The sequence below is a fragment of the Aotus nancymaae genome, unplaced genomic scaffold, assembly GCF_030222135.1.
Source record: "Aotus nancymaae isolate 86718 unplaced genomic scaffold, 86718_ANA_hifiasm-v0.15.2.pri h1tg000036l, whole genome shotgun sequence".
NCBI lineage: Eukaryota > Metazoa > Chordata > Mammalia > Primates > Aotidae > Aotus > Aotus nancymaae.
In genome coordinates this window covers 80,084,757-80,103,485 of record NW_026988450.1, presented here as the reverse complement: position 1 = coordinate 80,103,485, position 18,729 = coordinate 80,084,757, and the positions used below count along the sequence as shown (strand labels likewise).

The following is an 18,729-nucleotide window of genomic DNA, read 5'->3' as shown; positions in this document are numbered from 1 at the left end:
TATTATTAAGCCTGTTTTACTCATTTACTTATACAATAGTCAACATATTGCTTTTTTTAATGATACAGAACTCAGTGATGTCATTATAAGGTTTTGTTGTAGTTAATAAACGAGAAAGTGTTCAGAACTGTAGAATCTATGCTTACTTGATATATTTTAAAAGCAACAACAGGTCCCTGATGTGGGGTTATAAAACGGTCACTTGTCTCTGCCATCTAAAAGATGATGTGCAACAGGTCCACAAATTCTCCCCAGTTACCACATAAATTTCTTGGCAATGTATAACCCAAGTAAATGTGCTTAGGAATATTGGAATAGGTGAGAAGGGAGAGAGAGAGAGAAACTGTTAGATGGTGAATCTACAACAAAAATTGTGTAAATTTGTGTTTTCATCTTCAACTGGTCCCTCAATGGTCTTTGGCTATTTTGTTGTGTCCCTAGTTGAGTCACCCCCTCATATTTTCCACCTACTCCGTTTTCCTCAAACTTGCTACTTTGGCTGGCGCTTCTCTCCTCTCTCTGACAGCAAATGAGCTCTTCTCTTTCTAAGAAAAGGTGGAAACCATCAGATTAGTATTAACTGGCAAAACATCCCTGCTTTCTCACTGCCTGCTAGGTCAGTAGATCTTAACCAGAGGTAACTGAGCCCCTCCTGGGCAATGTCTAAAGGCATTATGGGTTGTCATAGATGGGGAGAGGTGGGTACTGGGATCTACAAGTAGAGGCCAGGGACGTTTCTAAATATTTCACAATGCACACAACAGTCCCCAAAAGCAAATAATTATCTGAACCAAAATGTCAACTGAACCTAAGTTGAGAAACCCTGCCCTAGGCAAAGTGAAGAAATCCAGTTTTCCTGTCCAGGAGGAACTGGTTTGCCTCTGCTCTGTCTTCTGCATACAGTCCCAGGATCTGGCTTCATCAGTTAACCTGTTATTCCTAGTTCCTTGACCTCTACCTCTCTATCAGTTCCTCCACATCATCATTTAAATACAATTGTGTCTCATCTATATTTTTAATCCCTTACTCATTTTATTAAGGAATAATCTATATATAAGTAACTGCAATGATATACAGTATATAATTGGAAATATGACAGTTGTGTACATCTGTGAAGACACTACTACAAGTAAGATACAGATTGAGGATACCTCACCCAAAATGCTTGGGATCAAAAGTGTTTCAACTGTGGATATTTTTTCAGATTTTGGAATATTTGCAGGTATTAACCAGTTCGATATCCCTAATCCAAAAATTCAAAACCCAAAATGCTCCAGTGAGCATTTCCTTTGAGTGTCATGTCAGTGCTCAAAAAGTTTTCAATTTTGGAGCATTTCAGATTTCAGATTTTTGGATTAGGGATGTTCAATGTGTACAGAACATTTTCATCATTTACAAAAGATTTCCCATGTCCTTTGCAGTCTCTCTCTCCCTCTTCAGGCAACTACTGCTCTGCTTTTTATCACTATGAATCAGCACGCATCTGACATAATAGAATCATACAGTTCACAAATTGTATCTTTTGTGCAAGACTTCTTTCGCTCAACTCACCTCTTTGCCCAGGAACCCTTCTCAGTTCACCTGGATAATTCCTACTCATCCCTTAGGTCTTAGCTGCCTCCAAAAATGTGTTGTACCCTCCCCAAAGCTCCACCATCAAGATTGGGTGAGATGTTCCAATTATATGTTCTTTAAGCTCACAGTACTTATCTCCACTATTATATTTTATCAGGTTATCTTTTCATTGATTAAACAAATATTGAGTGCCAACTATGTGCCGGGCACTATGATAGACATTAGGAAAGTAACAGTGAGCAAAGAACTGCATTAACTCATTTAGTCCTCATGAGAACCTTATGAGATTGGTACTATTTATTACTCCATTACATAATGAGAAACTAAGGGACTTGCCCAAGATTATCCAGCTACTAATTTTAAGAAATTGTTTATCTGTCCCCCTCACTAGATTTTTCTTTCAAGGCAGGGACTATGACACGTTTGCTTCTGCATTTGGGTACCTACCGTCTAAACCATTATGGACATATCACAAGATTTGTTTGTTTTAATAAATTAAAAATAATAAATATGGCAAATTGAATAATGTTTTACTCAATTTCTTTTCCTTTTTTAAAGATCTTTTCCTTTTTTAAAATCTGATCTTAAAGATCACTATTTAAATAAATCTTATATTAGTTCTTGGCAAAAACAAGGATTCTTTCTTTAATTTACCTGTGGTCATTCCAAGTGTCCAAAGCTCCCTCACTGCCTGCAAGTTAAAGTGGCTAAAGTAGAGGCCTTGCCTGTCATTCACAATTCTCTAAAATTTGGCCTCCACCTTACCTTCAGTAACCACATGTCCCAGACTTCTCAGGAAAATAATTATTTGAATATTCAGCCTATTAACTAGTAACATCTAAAATTTCAAATGAGAAATCATGTCAACATGATTACCACACTCACACTCTACAATTAGGTTAGAAAAACCTTCGCCTGAAGTCAATGGATAACTTGCTCTAGACTTCAAATATATGTCTTGCTTTCCAAGTCTTTTCTCTTTCCCCTCATTTGCAATAAAGAGACTAATCTTCTCTGCCTCTCCAGATGATAAATAACCTTCAAAGCTCAGCAAATCTCATTTTCTCTGTGAATGCTTCCCAGAGATTGCCAACCCACAGTGATACCTCCCTGCTTTAGAGACAAAAACTTTCTACCTGATTTACTTCACATTTTACTTACTAATGTATGCATTGTAATTTCATATTTAGTATGTTTCTGCTTTATGTCAGTTACTGGATGGAAAGGTCCTTAAAGGCAAGTACCATATCTTAGGGTTTTTTTATATGCCATAAATTATCCAGGATATCTGGCAGCCAATAACATTTAATTGATTAATTTCCTCTACATAACTGAATGTTTAAATAGATTTGGTTAAAAATGAGATATATTAACATTAAGTTAATGTTAAGATAACCAAAAGCTTTATGTAGTCTGTTACATTTTAAAAGAAAGCAAATTTTGGAAGTCAAAAGCCATATAACTTTCTTTTATGTTTATATTCAGTTAACACGAGACTACAGAAGTCTTAGAAAGGTTGAGGCAATGTGAAACAAAATCACCCCAACCAGTTGCTTTGAAACACTAGTCTTCACAAATAAAATAATTGTTATAAAAATTAAATAGTATTTAAGTAAAAAGAAAAACTCTGCCTGAAACAGTCTTTCTTTACCTCTCAGTTCTCTTCTAAAACCTGTGTGGTCAATGCCTATTTATTCTTTGGCTCTTAGCTTAGATTTTTCCTCCAGGCTTTCTTCTCCTCAGCCCGAACTGGGTATCACTCCTACCTACTTCAGTAGCAACTCATACTTCATTTGTCTATTACAACATTTTTTTCACAACAGATTGTAATTACCAATTGACTTATACATGTGCATAGTGAGAGTAGAAAACCTTATCTCTGTTCACAGTGGTATCATAAGCACTTAGTTTAAATAATCTGGTACTGGTTCATAAATTTTTAATGAGACAGTGTTACTTAAATTAGATACTATATAAACTATAAAAGAACATCAACTGTCCATTTTTCCAGATTTGTGCCTAATCTACTAAAAGAATCTGAAAACTTGACAAGCAAGCATGGGTCATTTAAGAATTAAAAAAAAGAAAAGTATAAAAAAAGTAGTATAAATGATGAGATATAGAGGTAAAAGTAGAGAAATGAAATTAGGGAAACCTTAGGGAGGTCAGCGGGGGGCAGAATGGGTCAGCAAAGAGAAGGATCAGTAGATGTAGATCAAATTACTTTTGGATCTTCAGGGAATATGTTGTCCACCAGGCGTTTGTAGCGAGGACGCAAAGCAGAACAGCAGCAGCATACTCCTGTTAAAAAAAAGAAATCAAGAAGTATAGAGATTATCAATATTGTAAACTGACCTGGAAATTCGAATTTCTGAATATTAATGGGCTATATAAAATACAAAGTTCAAACTGCCACAAACAAAGACATACAAATGTAATCTATGGTTAAGAAAAGAAAAAGTTAAATTTCTGATCCTTACTCCAAAAACACACAGCTTCTAAGAATTTTTGTGTAACATGCATACACATCCTACCAAATTCATCTGACAAAGCAAAAACATCACCCATGTCCCCTTTACCTCATTTCTGATCTCATCTCCCCATAATTCCGGCATACCCCCACCCACCTGTCGCAATCCACTCTACTCCAGCCACAGTGGTCTCCCTGCTGATTTTAACTAGCTAGGCCCCCTCCTTTGGATCTTAGCTCTCACTGTTTCCTCTGCCTGGGAATCTCCAAATGTCTACTAACAGCTATACTAACTATGTCACCTTCTTCAGTGCTTCATCTAAGCCTCTCTGACCACCTTTACCCTGCTCTACCTTCCTTTTCCCATAGCACTTATCACCTAACACATTAAATAAACTTTCTATTGTTTTTACTGTTCCTCAACTCTGCCCCCTCACCAGGACATAAACTCAGATGAAGGCAGGGATCACTGTTTTGCTCACTGATAAATCCCAAGCAACTGAAATAATCTGAAAATACTTCAGATCAACATTAATACTGACACTGCAATAAATTAAAATCAAATATGTATTAAGCACACAAGCACTGAGCCAGGTCCTGTATTGCAATGATGAAAGAAGCTTATAACCTGAAAAGAAGATTAAGTGAGTACTTAGTGTACACTAATGCAAAGCCAAATATAGTAAATTCAAATTGTTACCATGGCAGAGACTGGCAATACGTCTGAAAAACAAGTCCTAATGCTTCAAATTTTCTGTTAGAATGGGAAATTTTGTTATTTTCAATAAGAAAGATTCTTAATAAGCTATTAAGTTTCACTTACATTAACAATTTCTGATGTTATACACTATACACTACTTTTAGTTTAAAAGAGCTTGAAAAATAAATGTAACCTTGGAATGCAAACAATGTCCAGTTCCCCCTTTAGGAAACTTAGGTTTCCCAGGAAAGACAGAAAAGCAAATGGCAAAGTGTCTAGTGAGCAGCCATGGGGTTAAAGAACATGGGCTTTGGACTTAGATCTAAAGGGAATCAGTCTTCCCACTGTCCAGCTGGGCTGGGTGGGCTACTTTGTCTCACTACACTTAAGTTTCCCAATCAGTAAAAATAGATGTAATAATACCTGCTTCATAATAATTGTGGGAATTAAATAAAATTGTATATAAAGCTCTTAGTAAGTAAGCACTCAATAAAATGGTAGCTATTATTAGTAATGCAGTAAGAGGAGTATTACAACAATCAGCATAAGCAGATGATGATCAAGTGCCCTTAAGATAGTATTCCCAATAGTGTAAAAACCTTTTCTGTAAACCAATCATTTAAAAATCACAATAAATTTTACCTATGGTTCACAACCATAACTATATCAGTAGCAGGTGTAACAATTACCATTTTCTGAAGATGAGTGTGCAGCACTGTACTAAGGATGTTACAGCATTATTCACTCACTCACTCTTATGGCATCTCTCTGAGGTTACTATCATCCTCATTGAATAAATGAGGAGACCAGCTTAGAGAGGACAATTTTGTCCAGCAACACCCAGCTAGGGAGGATCTGAGGAACTGCAATTCCAACCCAGACCTGAGGACTTCAGAGAGTAAGTGCCACACTAAACTCAAGTACCAGCAAATTTCTAAATTACTTTAAATATTTTAGCTTTCTATAAATCACGACCAATGAACATAATTGCAGAAATGTGTATGCCTAACAGATGAGGGATGCACTGCCATATAGGAAAATAAATGATCACAGTGAGTTTCTCAGGAAGGGCCAGCGCAAAACAAAAACACCTTCTTGACCACTTACTATAAATAAAAAACTACCCACAATAAAGAAGATATATAGCTTAAAATTTCTCGTTTTTCCTTTTAGGTTTCTATAAAATTATATCAAAGACAATATAAGGTCAAAATTAATCACAAAAGAAATTACTATATAGGCTTTCAAATAAATAAGGATACTGTACTTATAAATATCACAAGAACTAGTAAAATAAAATCATTGGACCTACTCAAGTATAGAAATGTAGTTGACTCCCTTGTTGAAGTAAATTCATAAGGCTTTTCAAGTTCAGCTGCAGGCACCTGAACATAGTCCTTCATGTTGTATCAGACTATTTTCTAGTCATTCTTTCTCACTCTAGATCCTTTTACCTACTGCTCAGGAAGTGCCCAGTTGACTTTACTTCTAATTAATTAGCAGAGGGCACTAAAGTACTGTAACTTACCTAACTCATCATTGACATCAAATATAAAGCTATCAAGAACTTGATAATATCCATATCAAGTTCTGCTATCAAAGCCAACCAGCTTAAATATGATACCATTAAAGTACTTATATTGCTGGCTTAATAAAAGTAGGTTTTCACACAGGTTAAACAAGAAAGCAAGCCTATTTATACCCTCTTTACTTAAGGCATTCCTTTAGTTCCTCTCATCCTAGCTTCTGATGCCTTCCAATAAACTCACTTGGGTCCTAAAACTATTCTGTTTTTGACCTCTTCCCATCTTCCTCTTTCCCAAAAGAAATAAGAGGGATGAGCATATCACAGAAAATCTCCAACAATTGGCAAGTCTAAGCAATATAAATTCTTCCTTTAAATTTAATTCTATATTGCAGGTCTTTTTCCCAATTGTATGTATAGTGCCTTCACAGTGTTTATCACCTAGGAAATATTCAATAAATACTATTATCAGTAAAAATAAATTAATTCCAGCACATAAAGGAGAAAGTTATCCACTATTCTGCTACAGCATGTGGAATTCAGAACTCTGATTATGATACACTAGAAGAATATGAAATAGGAAGGTTCAAGTGGGATAACTTCAGGAAAACGGAATTCAGACACAGTGGACAAATTATGACCAAAAAAGTGCCAGGCTAAATATTACAGTAGTGTTCATATAGGCTCAGGAATAGTCTATTCAATTGAGTCTTAGTCAGTGAACAGGAAAATCCTACTACCTACCTCTCACAGTTAAGGGTATTACATTAATAATACATAAAAAGTGCCTGGAGTGCAGAAGCCACCTAAACACACTTAATATGCTCTTTTTTTTAAATGAGTAAATGTTACATACTCCTGAAGTAACATTTCTTCAAAGACATCTGTGATATTGTAAAATATATATTTGGTTTTCCCATTTCCTAACAAATAGCTTCTGATAGCCTTATGATCTCCAAAGTGCTAAGTGTCTTTGTGTATACTAATGAGTTGACTGATGGCTGGGGGCTAAAGGATAGCTTCTGGTGTGGACTAGTCGCAGTAAAGACAAAGGCATGATGAGAAGGTGGAAACTTGCAGCCACAACCCCTAACCTCTAAGGATACCGGAGGGGCTGATAGTTACGTTGGTTATGGGCAGCCAATGATTTAATCAATTGTGCCTTTATAGTGAAGGCTCTATAAAAATCCCAAAAGGACTGGGTGTGGATGGGCTTCCAGGTAGCTGGACACATGGAAGTTACTGGAGGGTGACTCACCTGGTAAGAATATATATGGAAGCTCCTCACCCCTTCTCCCATACTTGGACCTATACATCTTTTCCATCTGGCTGTTCATCTGTCTCCTTCCTAATAGCCTTTGTAATAAACTGGTAAATGTAAGTAAAGTATTTCCCTAAGTTCTGCAAGCCACTCTAGCAAATCAGCTGGGCCCAAAGGAGGGAGTTCGTGGGAATCCTGATTTATAGCTGGTCTGTCAGAAGCACAGGTAAAACAACCTGGGGCTTCCAACTGGCATCTTAAAAGAGTGTGTATGTATGTATGTGTGTATTTTGTGTGTGTGTGTGTGCACACGCACGTGCATGGAGAGGTGGCAGGGGGAGGCAGTCTTGTGGGACTGAGGCCTCAACCTATGGGCTGTGACACTACCTCTAGGTAAATACTGCCAAGAACTGAATTACATTAGAGGACACCCAGCTGGGGAATTGCTGGCTTGGTGTGTGGAGAAAATCTCCCATACATCTGATCACAGAAGCGTTGTGTGTTGTTGTGAGAGTATAGCAGAAGAAGTAAGCAGTTTGTTTTTTCTACTCAACACCCCAAGAAAATTCTTCTCCTTAGCCCCCCAATATCATTCTCATATAGATTCAGCAATGCCTCTTGGTCCCTACACAGTAGTGATGCCAATTAACCTCTAGAAGAGGTCAATATTGACCTCCTTCAACAGCTAATTTCCAATCCATCCTGGCTCAAAGAGGCATTCATAGAAGGACCTGAGCAGCTGCATAGAGAACCTCAAAGCAAAACTGATAGCGTGGATTAGGTAGGTGGGCACACAAAGGTACTGGGAATCAGTATTATAAGTGGTTGGTTGACCAGTGAGTACTTCTGGTTTGTGATAACATTTGCTTTCCTATGCAACTCTATAAATGTGGGGACTTGGATCATTTAAAAAAAAAAAAGACCCCTTTAAAAATAAGCAACTTCCATTTTTGAGAAACTATATTATTCTACGATAATTTAACTGGAAATACTGATGTCTCCATCACCAAACGCTACCATGCCACTGGCTACTTAGGATAAAGCTATCCTCCAAAACAAAAATGCTAAGTTAGTAACACTGTCACTGGGGTTGAAGAATGCTTAGATTCTATTAACATTATGAAAACTGACTGTATGACTTTGAATTTTGTTTCATAATCTATAAAAGCATACAACAATGGTATCTACACCTTCTATGTAGCAATTCTCTCATTTAATTCTTACATGTAACATATTAGAAATTCACTGACATAGTAGGGCTTACTAGATTTCATACTTTTAAATGACAGTGTCTATGATTACTGGATTTTGGTCCTTTATGCCCTCATTATAAATTTCTATCATAGCACCTGCAACAATCTACTGCACTTATTTACATATATCTCTGTCTTCACCACCAGAATATGAATTCCTCAAATGCAAAGCCCATTTATCTTACTCATTGTTTTGCATGTCAGGCATAAAGCAGACATTTATAAAAATGCTTTTTGCTAAATGAGGAAACAAAATATAAAGTGAGTTTAACACCTGCTCCTATATGCTATAAAAATCAATAAAGAAAGTACACTGTCCACCCTAAAACACTAAATAAGTGCCAGATGATATGATTTTTCCAACAAACAGAAGACAATGTCAAATGAATCACGTTGAACAATTCATGTTTTATTTTTAGGTCTAGCAGAGGCCATCAGTAATCAAGGTGAAAAGACTTTCTATTGGAAGATTTTTAAAATTAACCACTTCAAGAACTGTAGCTCTGTGGTATCCAAAACCCTTTAAAAGAGTCTGCCTCAGATATATTCCTTCCAAGGTTAAAATTAAAGCCAAGTTACTCATTCAGTTGATGTCAGAACAAGACATTTACTTCATACACTCAGAAAGATTTAGCAATATTACAGTTCCACTCACACACATCCTTTCCAGGTACCAAAACAACTTACATATAATGCATGTGTGTACATGTGTGTATACATACATATGTGTAATATGCAGTAAAGTTAAATATGTATGTATACTGCATATTATCAAACTTATTGAAAAAATTAAATGTTACTCAGCAGAGCTACCCAAAGACAAGGGCAATACACATACACACACATGCACACACACATACTCACACGCACGCACGGGCATATTACATATAATTCTGTATTTATATACCTATATACACACATGTATTATAGATAAAGCCTATAATATGGGTGTTATTTTAGCACACTATGCTACAAATGACAACTACAAGGAATTAAAAAGGTAACTATATACTTGAAAAGATAAAGGTTTAAAAATAAAATTTAAAACAAAATTTGGACATTTTAGGACAAAGGCTATCCAACGTCAAATGGACTGCACAGCCATAAGCACCAGAGGTTCAGAGGAGAGAGAAAACAACTTCCAGCTAAAGTAAAAAGAGGTTTCACCAAGGACATGAAACTTGAACTGGATACTGAGAACTCCCCAGAAGAATGAGTAGGACTGAACTACAGGAATAAACTAGATACAGTGAAGGACAACTGTAATCAAATGCAACAAGACAAGTAACAGTATGCGGGGTGGCATATGGGAAAAACAAAACGCATATTCTAGTGACCCAGAGCTTTGAAAGAAAAGTGGAAAAACATGAAAAGAGTTTGGTGACTAATTAGATGGGGTCAAAAGAAAGGGAACAAAATAATCTTATCCTCAGAAAAGTGTTCCTTTTAAAAGGATTTTAATCCATTAGAGGAGTATTTTATTACACAATTGTTTCCACGTATAATCGTATACCTTCTCTCCTTTCATTCTCAATTTCACTACTTGTTTGTAATTCCTAGGCACATAAACCTTATGGAAAAGAGGACAACAAAGCAATAAATAGAATTAGAGCTCCAATTCTGTTTCAAAGGATAGTCTTCCTCTTACACTGCAATATTTTGCTCTATGATAGACATAATACAGACAAAACTCTGGTACACTACTCTAAACAATTCTGGGAAACTGCAGAAAAACAAACAAACAAAAAGCATCTTTTTGTCCTGAGGCAACTAACTAGCATATAATCTACAGATGATTTTTTCCCACTATTACAATTTTTAATGAAAAACATTTTTAATTTTAGACATTATCCTACTTATTAGTAGTCATGTTATAGACTTACACTTATATTTAACTTTACTGCATATTATCATGTTTATTAGAAAAAATTTAAATATTACTCATCAGAGTTACCCAAAGACAAGAGCAATGAAATGCAGAATAATCTTGGCTTTTGGAAAATATCATTCTGAGAGATTTCACTGGAAAAGCTTCTAGAATCATCATTTGAAAAAAAAATTAACACAAATATTAAAATTAGATAACATAATTCCCTTTTCATTTCATCTGATCCTGGCTTAGTTTGTAAAACAAGAAACAACCCAATGGATGGAAGAGAAACCAGAGCTGCAACCAGGAGAGAAAAGTATTCACACCTCTACCCCACCACTGTAGAACAGTGCATGGCTCATCCCTATTTCCAAGACCATATCCCCAGACCCTGCGTGTCACAGACCATCTTCAATATGCTCAGCTGGCAGTCTTGGCAAGGAGACTATATCACCCCTGTGTCCCAATCTACAGAGGTAAGTCATCAGATGATGCAGAAATAAAAACTGAAACAGTATGTGATTCCCTTTTTTAATATATAAAGGATTGACTAATGTCTTCTACAATGTCAGTAATACCCTTAGAATTAAAAAAGAACATTTTCATTGTTGTACGTTCTTTTTAAAGATGTAAACAGTAACTTTCTTCTTTAATGCAAACCATGGTACTATTACATTGAAATTTACTGTGCATAATTAATATGTTTTAGAGGAGAGAAGTAATTATGTAGTGGTCTAAGATAAACGTTAGGGATCATGATTAAGAGGGAGAAAAACAAAGGAAAGGTAAAAGGTAAATCAAACTATGCACAATTTGTAATAGAACTGAGGGTGAATTTATAATAGTACTAAGCACTAACGTGTTCTAAAAGCCCTACTAAAATGCAGTCTAACAAAAGCACGTGTTGGCAAAAAAAAAGTGTTTCCCTATATTTGTAGGGAAACAGTTGGCAAAGTCATTATGGAGACAGTTTCCATTTCTAGAGTATATTTCAACCAATCAATATCTTTGGAGATTTCTATAGGAACTTACTTCCATTTCTCAGAGTAAATCTTGGTAAATATACAAAATAACAAAGATAGACAATATGTATAGCAGTATTTTATCTTAAAAACTGAGATCTGTGTTTCTGGTAATAGCTTCCTTTAACATTAAGAGGACAAAAGAAACTGAACTTAAAACTTTCCTTTTATTAGCCAATTCTAAGCTAAATATTTCCTATAAAGGACTTTAAGCAACCTGAACAAATATTCATGGAACACCAAGGAACATTGTTAAATGTCTTTTTGAGAACTGCTTTTGTTATGTCAATGCTTGAACATAAGCTAATGACCCAGGAACTGTCATTCATTTCAAAACCAATTTAAAAAAAAAATTGCTTCGAGAAAACTAAAACCTTCTATAGTTCAAAAATACTATTAAGGTAAATTTAAAATTCCACATACAAAACAGAAAAAATTCTCATCAAAAATAAAGACACCTCAGATTAGGAGGGTCTCTGAAATGCTCATAATTAGAAATCAAAATACAGAAAGAACCAATATTAGTACAACATAAACTGGGATTGTGGCAAGAATATGTGAAAGCAAGAACTCAATTTGCAAATCACTTACTAACATGGTTTCAAGCTTCAAAAGAATGTATATAATTTAGCATTTTGAGAGTGGCTGGCGGATGCTATTATTATGCCAGGACCAGTAGCATAAACTTTGAGCATCCCCAGCAAACCAGGAGCCAGGATAATCCTACTTATTCTCCTGCGTATTGGAACATGTGTAAAGGGATCAAATATTCAAATTTTCTGTTACAGCTGAAAATGAAGAAAAGCAGCAACAATCCAGCCAGGGCAGATAAGGATAAAGAAAAAAAGAAATATGGAAGACCGATTAAACAAACAAACAAAAAACCCTAAGATGTTACCTGGTTTTTTTTCATATACAGTAACTATAACCATAATCCATAATACTATGTATCATATAATACAACGATTTTTATAGAAAGCTCATTTACTCAACATTTGTAATTAAAATGCTTTATAAAATGTCTACTACATATAAGGCACCAAGATAGGCATTGTGAAATTTGCAAATATTCATAAAACTGGTTCCTGATAGAAAGAAGTTTAATATATATCAAGATTGTAAGACATCAACATTACAGAAAAACAAAATAAGTAGTTCCTTTACTAAAAACAAAGCTAGATGCACATAAAATAATAATAGCAAATGACTGGATTTACCCACAGTTTTTGGGTATAATTATATATACCTAACTATACTAATTTGTCTGTCAAACTCTTAACATTAACACATCTCTAAGGAACAATTACCACTACTTCTAACTCCCTAACAAAATCAACATTCATAAAAATCTCCTCCTTCTACTGTTTGTGTTTATTCTTTAATGGTACAAGGTTACCTCGGAATATATCCAATCTAAGCAAACTATGTTTCCATAGTACAGTGCTTCTCTAAGGGTGGCCTATGAGGCCTCTGAAGAAGAATCTCCTAGAGTACTTTTAAGAGTGAGACTTTAAAGACTCCCTGGCCCCTACCCAGGACCTTCTGCATCAATCCCTGGGATGGGATACCAGAATTTCTCTTTCTAAAAATAAGCCTCCCCTCCCACCATGGCCCACATGCACACCCACATTCATTTGGGAACCACTGCTCTAGAGAACCACTCCCTTTGTATAATGATGTAGAGAATTTAGTATATGATGTTTTCTTATTGTGTAGTTAAGGTATTTGGGACACTGTCCTTATCTAAGTTATGCAATAGATAAGTTATAATACAGGCTGCACCTCATAAGATCATCTTACATATTACAACAACTGAATCACAAATAGCACTACAAAGATTCAGGAGATCAAATGAGTGAGAGAAGTAACAAATGCTATGACATTTAGAAAAGACTTCACAGGAGATGCTGATGTGATAAAGACCTATCACTGGCAACAGGGAGCTGGTATTGTAGCAGGAAAAGCCGCGGGAAATGGATCTCCAGAACACCGAATACAGAAAGCAAGGGTTTATTACAGCTGGGAGCTGAGGCAATGATTTGTCCAAATTCAGCTCATCTAATAAAGGAAGGTTCTGCCTTTATATAGGCTTATACTTTAGATGTTACACGTGGAAGAATCTTAGGTTTATAGCTTTAGAAATCACATATGAAAAGGGTCTCGGTTTACAGCTTCAGGAATCACATATGAAAGGGTTCTGGTTTACAGTTTTAGGACTCACATGTGAAAAGGTCTCTGTTTACAGTTTCAGGAATCACATATGAAAGGGTTCTAGTTTACAGTTTTAGGACTCATATGTGAAAAGGTTTCTGGTTTGATCTTGTTATAAGTAAAAATAGTGTCTTCCAGAGAGTTTCCCCAAGACCAAGCGTGTTATTTTCAGGAAGGAGATTCAGCAGGCGCCAGCTGGCCTGTTCTCTCTTCTATTGAGATGCACAGTGGATGACAGAGGGGGAGGGAACCCCAGATGCCTGGGTCTCCTTCCTCAGTATTTGTGGCTAAGACCACTAGAAATTCCCCATTACTTTCAAATGTTGCCACCAAACTTATTGGGGAGTAGATTTTCTAAGTAACTTGTATAAATAAATACTTGGCAGATTCATGTCAGAAATAAATCAGGACTAAAGAGTCTTTAAAATCCTAAGCCAAGTATTTCAAGTATAGTAAAAGCAAAGAGAAATTATAATGATCAAATTTTCCACATTTTTTTCTAAAACATGACCAGACCTTTGAATTTTTCTCTTTTCTTAATATTGTGCTAATATGTTTCTCTGTATTTCATTCCATCGTGTTCTTAAAATTATCAGTCCTTGGGATTTATTTTACACGCAATGGCTAGAGAACAGGTTATACATTTGGATAAACTATTCCATTCACCAGTTCCTATCTTTCCTAGAGAAGATTTCTGCTATAAGACAGGAAAAGCAACTTAATTTACTCATGAGTCTGGAAAAAGGAACCTAGTAGGCTCTAAAACATAAGCACCAAATCTGTATCTGCACCATCTGCACAATGTCCAGGACAGGGTAAGAGCTCAATATTTATCTGTTAAATGAATGAATAAACAAACTCAAGAGTTTCTCCTTCAGATTTGCATTCTGCAATCCACTCTTTCTGCTTATAAGCATACCTGGTTCTGGAAGTGTGTATCTTTACAAGGCCTCTTTGGGGTTATAGAGAAGACTGAATCAATGTGTCTTCCTTGCAAATGGCTTGGTCAATGTGTTTGCTCTGCTAACTTGGGGTGTCCCTCAGATACACCATTGGAAAGTTTAGATTTGAAGGGAAGGTAATAGAAAGACTGATAATGGACAAATGCATTCTCAAACCCAGCTTTACCAGTAGTAAAACTTGTATCAGATTGACTTTTATATTTCTCTATTTCAGTTGGTTCCAAACTCAGAGAGGGACAAAGCTCGTGAGACTGCTACCCTCTGTAAACCAAAAAACAGATGTGCCTCAGAAATATATCTGATTGGGAAAACAATACTCGATCTCATGTATTCTTTTAACCAGCATTTAGTGAAGCCTACCATGCCGTAGGCAGTAAACTAAATGTAGGGAATACAAATACAGTTGACAATCCCTGGACAATCCCTGGACAATCCCTGGCCTTTTAGAAGCTCCTAATCTTGTGGGAAAAGATAATCACATACAGAGAGAATTATCTCTGTGATAACAACTATCACAGGTTACTATGAGATGATAGCTAATGGGGTAACTGACCTTTCTGCAAGAAGTAATGACTAAATTAAGTCTTGAAGGAAAAGCAGGAATCAGGCAAAAAGGAGAGGATTATCATTCCCAGGCAAAAGAGCCACATCTATTAAGGCTCTTTAGAGATTTAATCAATGTGGTTTTAATTTGCAAGTATGCATAAAGTTCTGCAACATGAGAAAAATGCCTAGGCAAACTTGCAGGAGGCTGACTTGGATCCAACTAAGTAAAGAAGGTAGAGGAGATGGGAAGGTTTGGACAATCGGTTGGATGGTGGTGCCACTGACCAACAAGGAAGACAAGAGGATACACTTTGGAGTAAAAGAAGGATATGAAGAAGAGATAATGAATTGTGTTTTGCACATATTAAATTTGAGGTAAACTTGAAGGTGGGATATCCTGCAGCAGACAATTGATCTAAACTAGAAACAAATTTAAAAACCAAAAGCATTTAAGTGATAGCAAAAGCAACCAGATTAGCTGAGATCATCAAAGGTGAATAAGGGAGATAGATAATCCTGAGGAAAGAAAACATTTAAGGGATGATTAGCAGAATAAGAGGAGAAAGAGAAGACCTCTGAATACATAGAAACTACAAAAGGATAGTTAGAGAACACAAAGAATAATTTTTCAAATGCTGTACTTTTTACAAAGGCACCAGTTATACAGATAAAAGATACAGGTACTTTTTCAAATGCTTTAGTAATAAGGAAACATCAGAAAAAGAAATTAAGATCATTTTAAAATGCAAGTAAACAGGAAAATATGATTTTACAATAATATAATTTAAAATTTCAAGATGGACTAAATATTGTGACCACGATAAATCACAACAATGGCAGTGTCAAAACACTCAGACTGAAAATCATTGTTCTATAGATGACATCTAACATGGAAAAAAAAGAGACTGGTAACATAGTTTACAACAAGATTATAACTGATTATGTAGGTAATATTAAATTTCCTTAAAAGGATTTACTAATTTATTGCTACTTTAATCAGCTTTTGGCAAGATAAAAGTCTTTTATCTAAAATATAAAATTTAAGATTTCATTGTATAATTTCTAGTAAATGCTGAAGAATGAAATAATAGATTTTAATAAAAACAAAAGGAAAGTTTGAAGATAAAGATATGAAGAAAAAAAATTTGTATAATGTCTGAAGAAACCCCACCCTTCATTTAGCCTTTAATGTTGAACATATGAGAAAAGCAAAGATTACTTCTAACTGGATCAAGAATTGGGCAATGGTCTTATTCTAACAACACATACAGTAACAGAAGTTCCACATTTAAGGCATTCTTCCAAGAGAGACATTCAAAAGACATTTTAAGTATTTCATGACTAGTCAATCAATCAATTAGGTTTATAAGATACTCACTACATGCAAAGTGCCAGGAATGTAACACGTATGTCTTCAAGAAGTTCCCAAACTAGAAAGACTAAACTTCAAAAAATTCTAGTTGTCAGATTTTATTTTTCATTGTCAGAAGACAATTTTAATATTACAGCTGCAGAATTCCCATCAATGCCTGCAAAATCATGATGAACAGGAAGTTCTAAAAGGATGGGAATTTACAAGGCTTTCATGGTTTATCATATCTGTATCTGTTTTTCGTTTCCGTGTAGTTTCATAAGGGAAGGGCTCTTCTCACTCCTCTTTTTATACTCACTAATTTTTTTTTTTTCTAAAATAACACATAGACCATAATTCAATTTCCAATAAGAGATAAAAGAAGTTGTAAATTGTAAATGAATAAACTCAACACCAACGAATTAACTGATAGCTGGTAACTGACTGGCAAACACAATCTGGTTCCTAAAAGAAATACCCTGTTAAAAATCACTTCATTTTGTATATGAGTATATGTATGACCACCTTATAACCAACTAATGCTATAACAATTCTGCTGCTATGCTCACTTCTGTGTCTAAAACCATATTAGCACCAAGTAATCACCTAAAATAACAATATTTAACTTTTCATGCAGCAATTTTTGTATGTAGGGTGTGACAACTCTTTAATGGTCAGAGTTTTCAAGTTTGGGGAACAATAACCTAGAGGAAGATTTCTCGTCACTGCCACAAAGCTCTGTATTTAGCACTTTTGCTTAATAATTTTATAGCTTGGATACCAAGCAAACAGGCAATGTTCTGAGTGTCATGTTACAAAAAAAGGCAGTGGCAAACCAACATGTATGAAGAATAGGCCAGGCTTCTGCTCATGTTGTCCCTGTCTTCAGCTAACTTGCCTCACAGCCTCAGCCCAGCATTATTCTTCAAGTTTTCCTTAACCATCACCTGAAGTTGGGCAGGTGCTACCCTCTCTCTGCTACCATGACCATTGCCATTTGGGTTATCGATTGATTTTTCTCAGAGGTCTATAAGCTCCTCAAGGGCAGAGCTGTGGTTTATTCATTTCTGAAAGACTCAGACAGTGAAATGTTACGTAGAGAAAGAATCCAGAAATGACTGATAAGAAGGTCCACATTATAACAATGTATATCTTTCCCTTCTGTGAAAGAAAAATGCAACCTTGAAAATGTGAAGTCCTCTCTAATATATTAGATTAAAATATTAATCATTTTTAAATTTCAATCAGTTATAGTCAAAATGCTATAATAAAAAAAGAAAACAGCATTTGACTCCACACTTAAAATAAATAGAACGTTTAAACTGATTATCATAAAAACTAGCTGGACATGGTGGTATACACTCATAGTCCCAGTTACTTGGAAGGCTGAGGAGGGAGGATCACCAGGGCCCAGAGGCTTCAGTGAGCTATGGTAATACCATTGCACTGCAGCCTGAGCAACAGAGTAAGATCCTGTCTCAAGAAAACCCTCTAATGTTTTTTTCTTTTAAAAAACAACCTACGGTTGTGTTTCTTGAGCTATAAAGTAAATAAATTTTGGCAGTCAGTGGACATATACCTTAAAGTATAATTTAGTATTTGGCACCACATATATGCCATTACAGGTCATTTTGCCTGACTGTGCTGCAATAAAGCTTTGACCACACACAAAAATAAGATAATTTTTTTTTATTTCTTCAATTTTATCATTTTTGATGTGGTTCTTGTGTTTAAAATGTGCTACTTTCACACACACACGAAGTAATATTTCAGTCGGTTGATCTTAACTATATAGTACATCATAAACACTTACAAATAAGTTAAATTTGAAATCATAGACAATACAAATCGTTTTTTAAAGTCACCACAATACATTCTGAAACTCTGTGACCAATATACTGCATTTCTTCATCAATTAATTAGCCTTTGAGAAAGCCATTCATACTACTATTTGAACTACATCGTTCATAATTTTTAAAACAT

At 35.4% G+C, this 18,729-nt stretch overlaps 1 protein-coding gene across 6 annotated transcripts in view; it reads right to left on the bottom strand.

Moving 5' to 3' along the window:
• Positions 1-18,729, bottom strand: part of EFR3A (EFR3 homolog A) — a 98,440-nt gene that overhangs the window by 58,570 nt on the left and 21,141 nt on the right. For 3 of the 6 annotated variants that reach the window (XM_012462030.3, XM_012462032.3, XM_021666884.2), the window contains exon 2: positions 3,800-3,876. In XM_012462030.3, the coding sequence (XP_012317453.2) occupies positions 3,800-3,876 (77 nt within the window). Of the gene's footprint in view, positions 1-3,730; positions 3,877-4,202; positions 4,468-18,729 lie in introns of those variants that run through there. The other 3 variants (XM_021666882.2, XM_021666883.2, XM_012462034.3) reach the window with 2 other exon arrangements.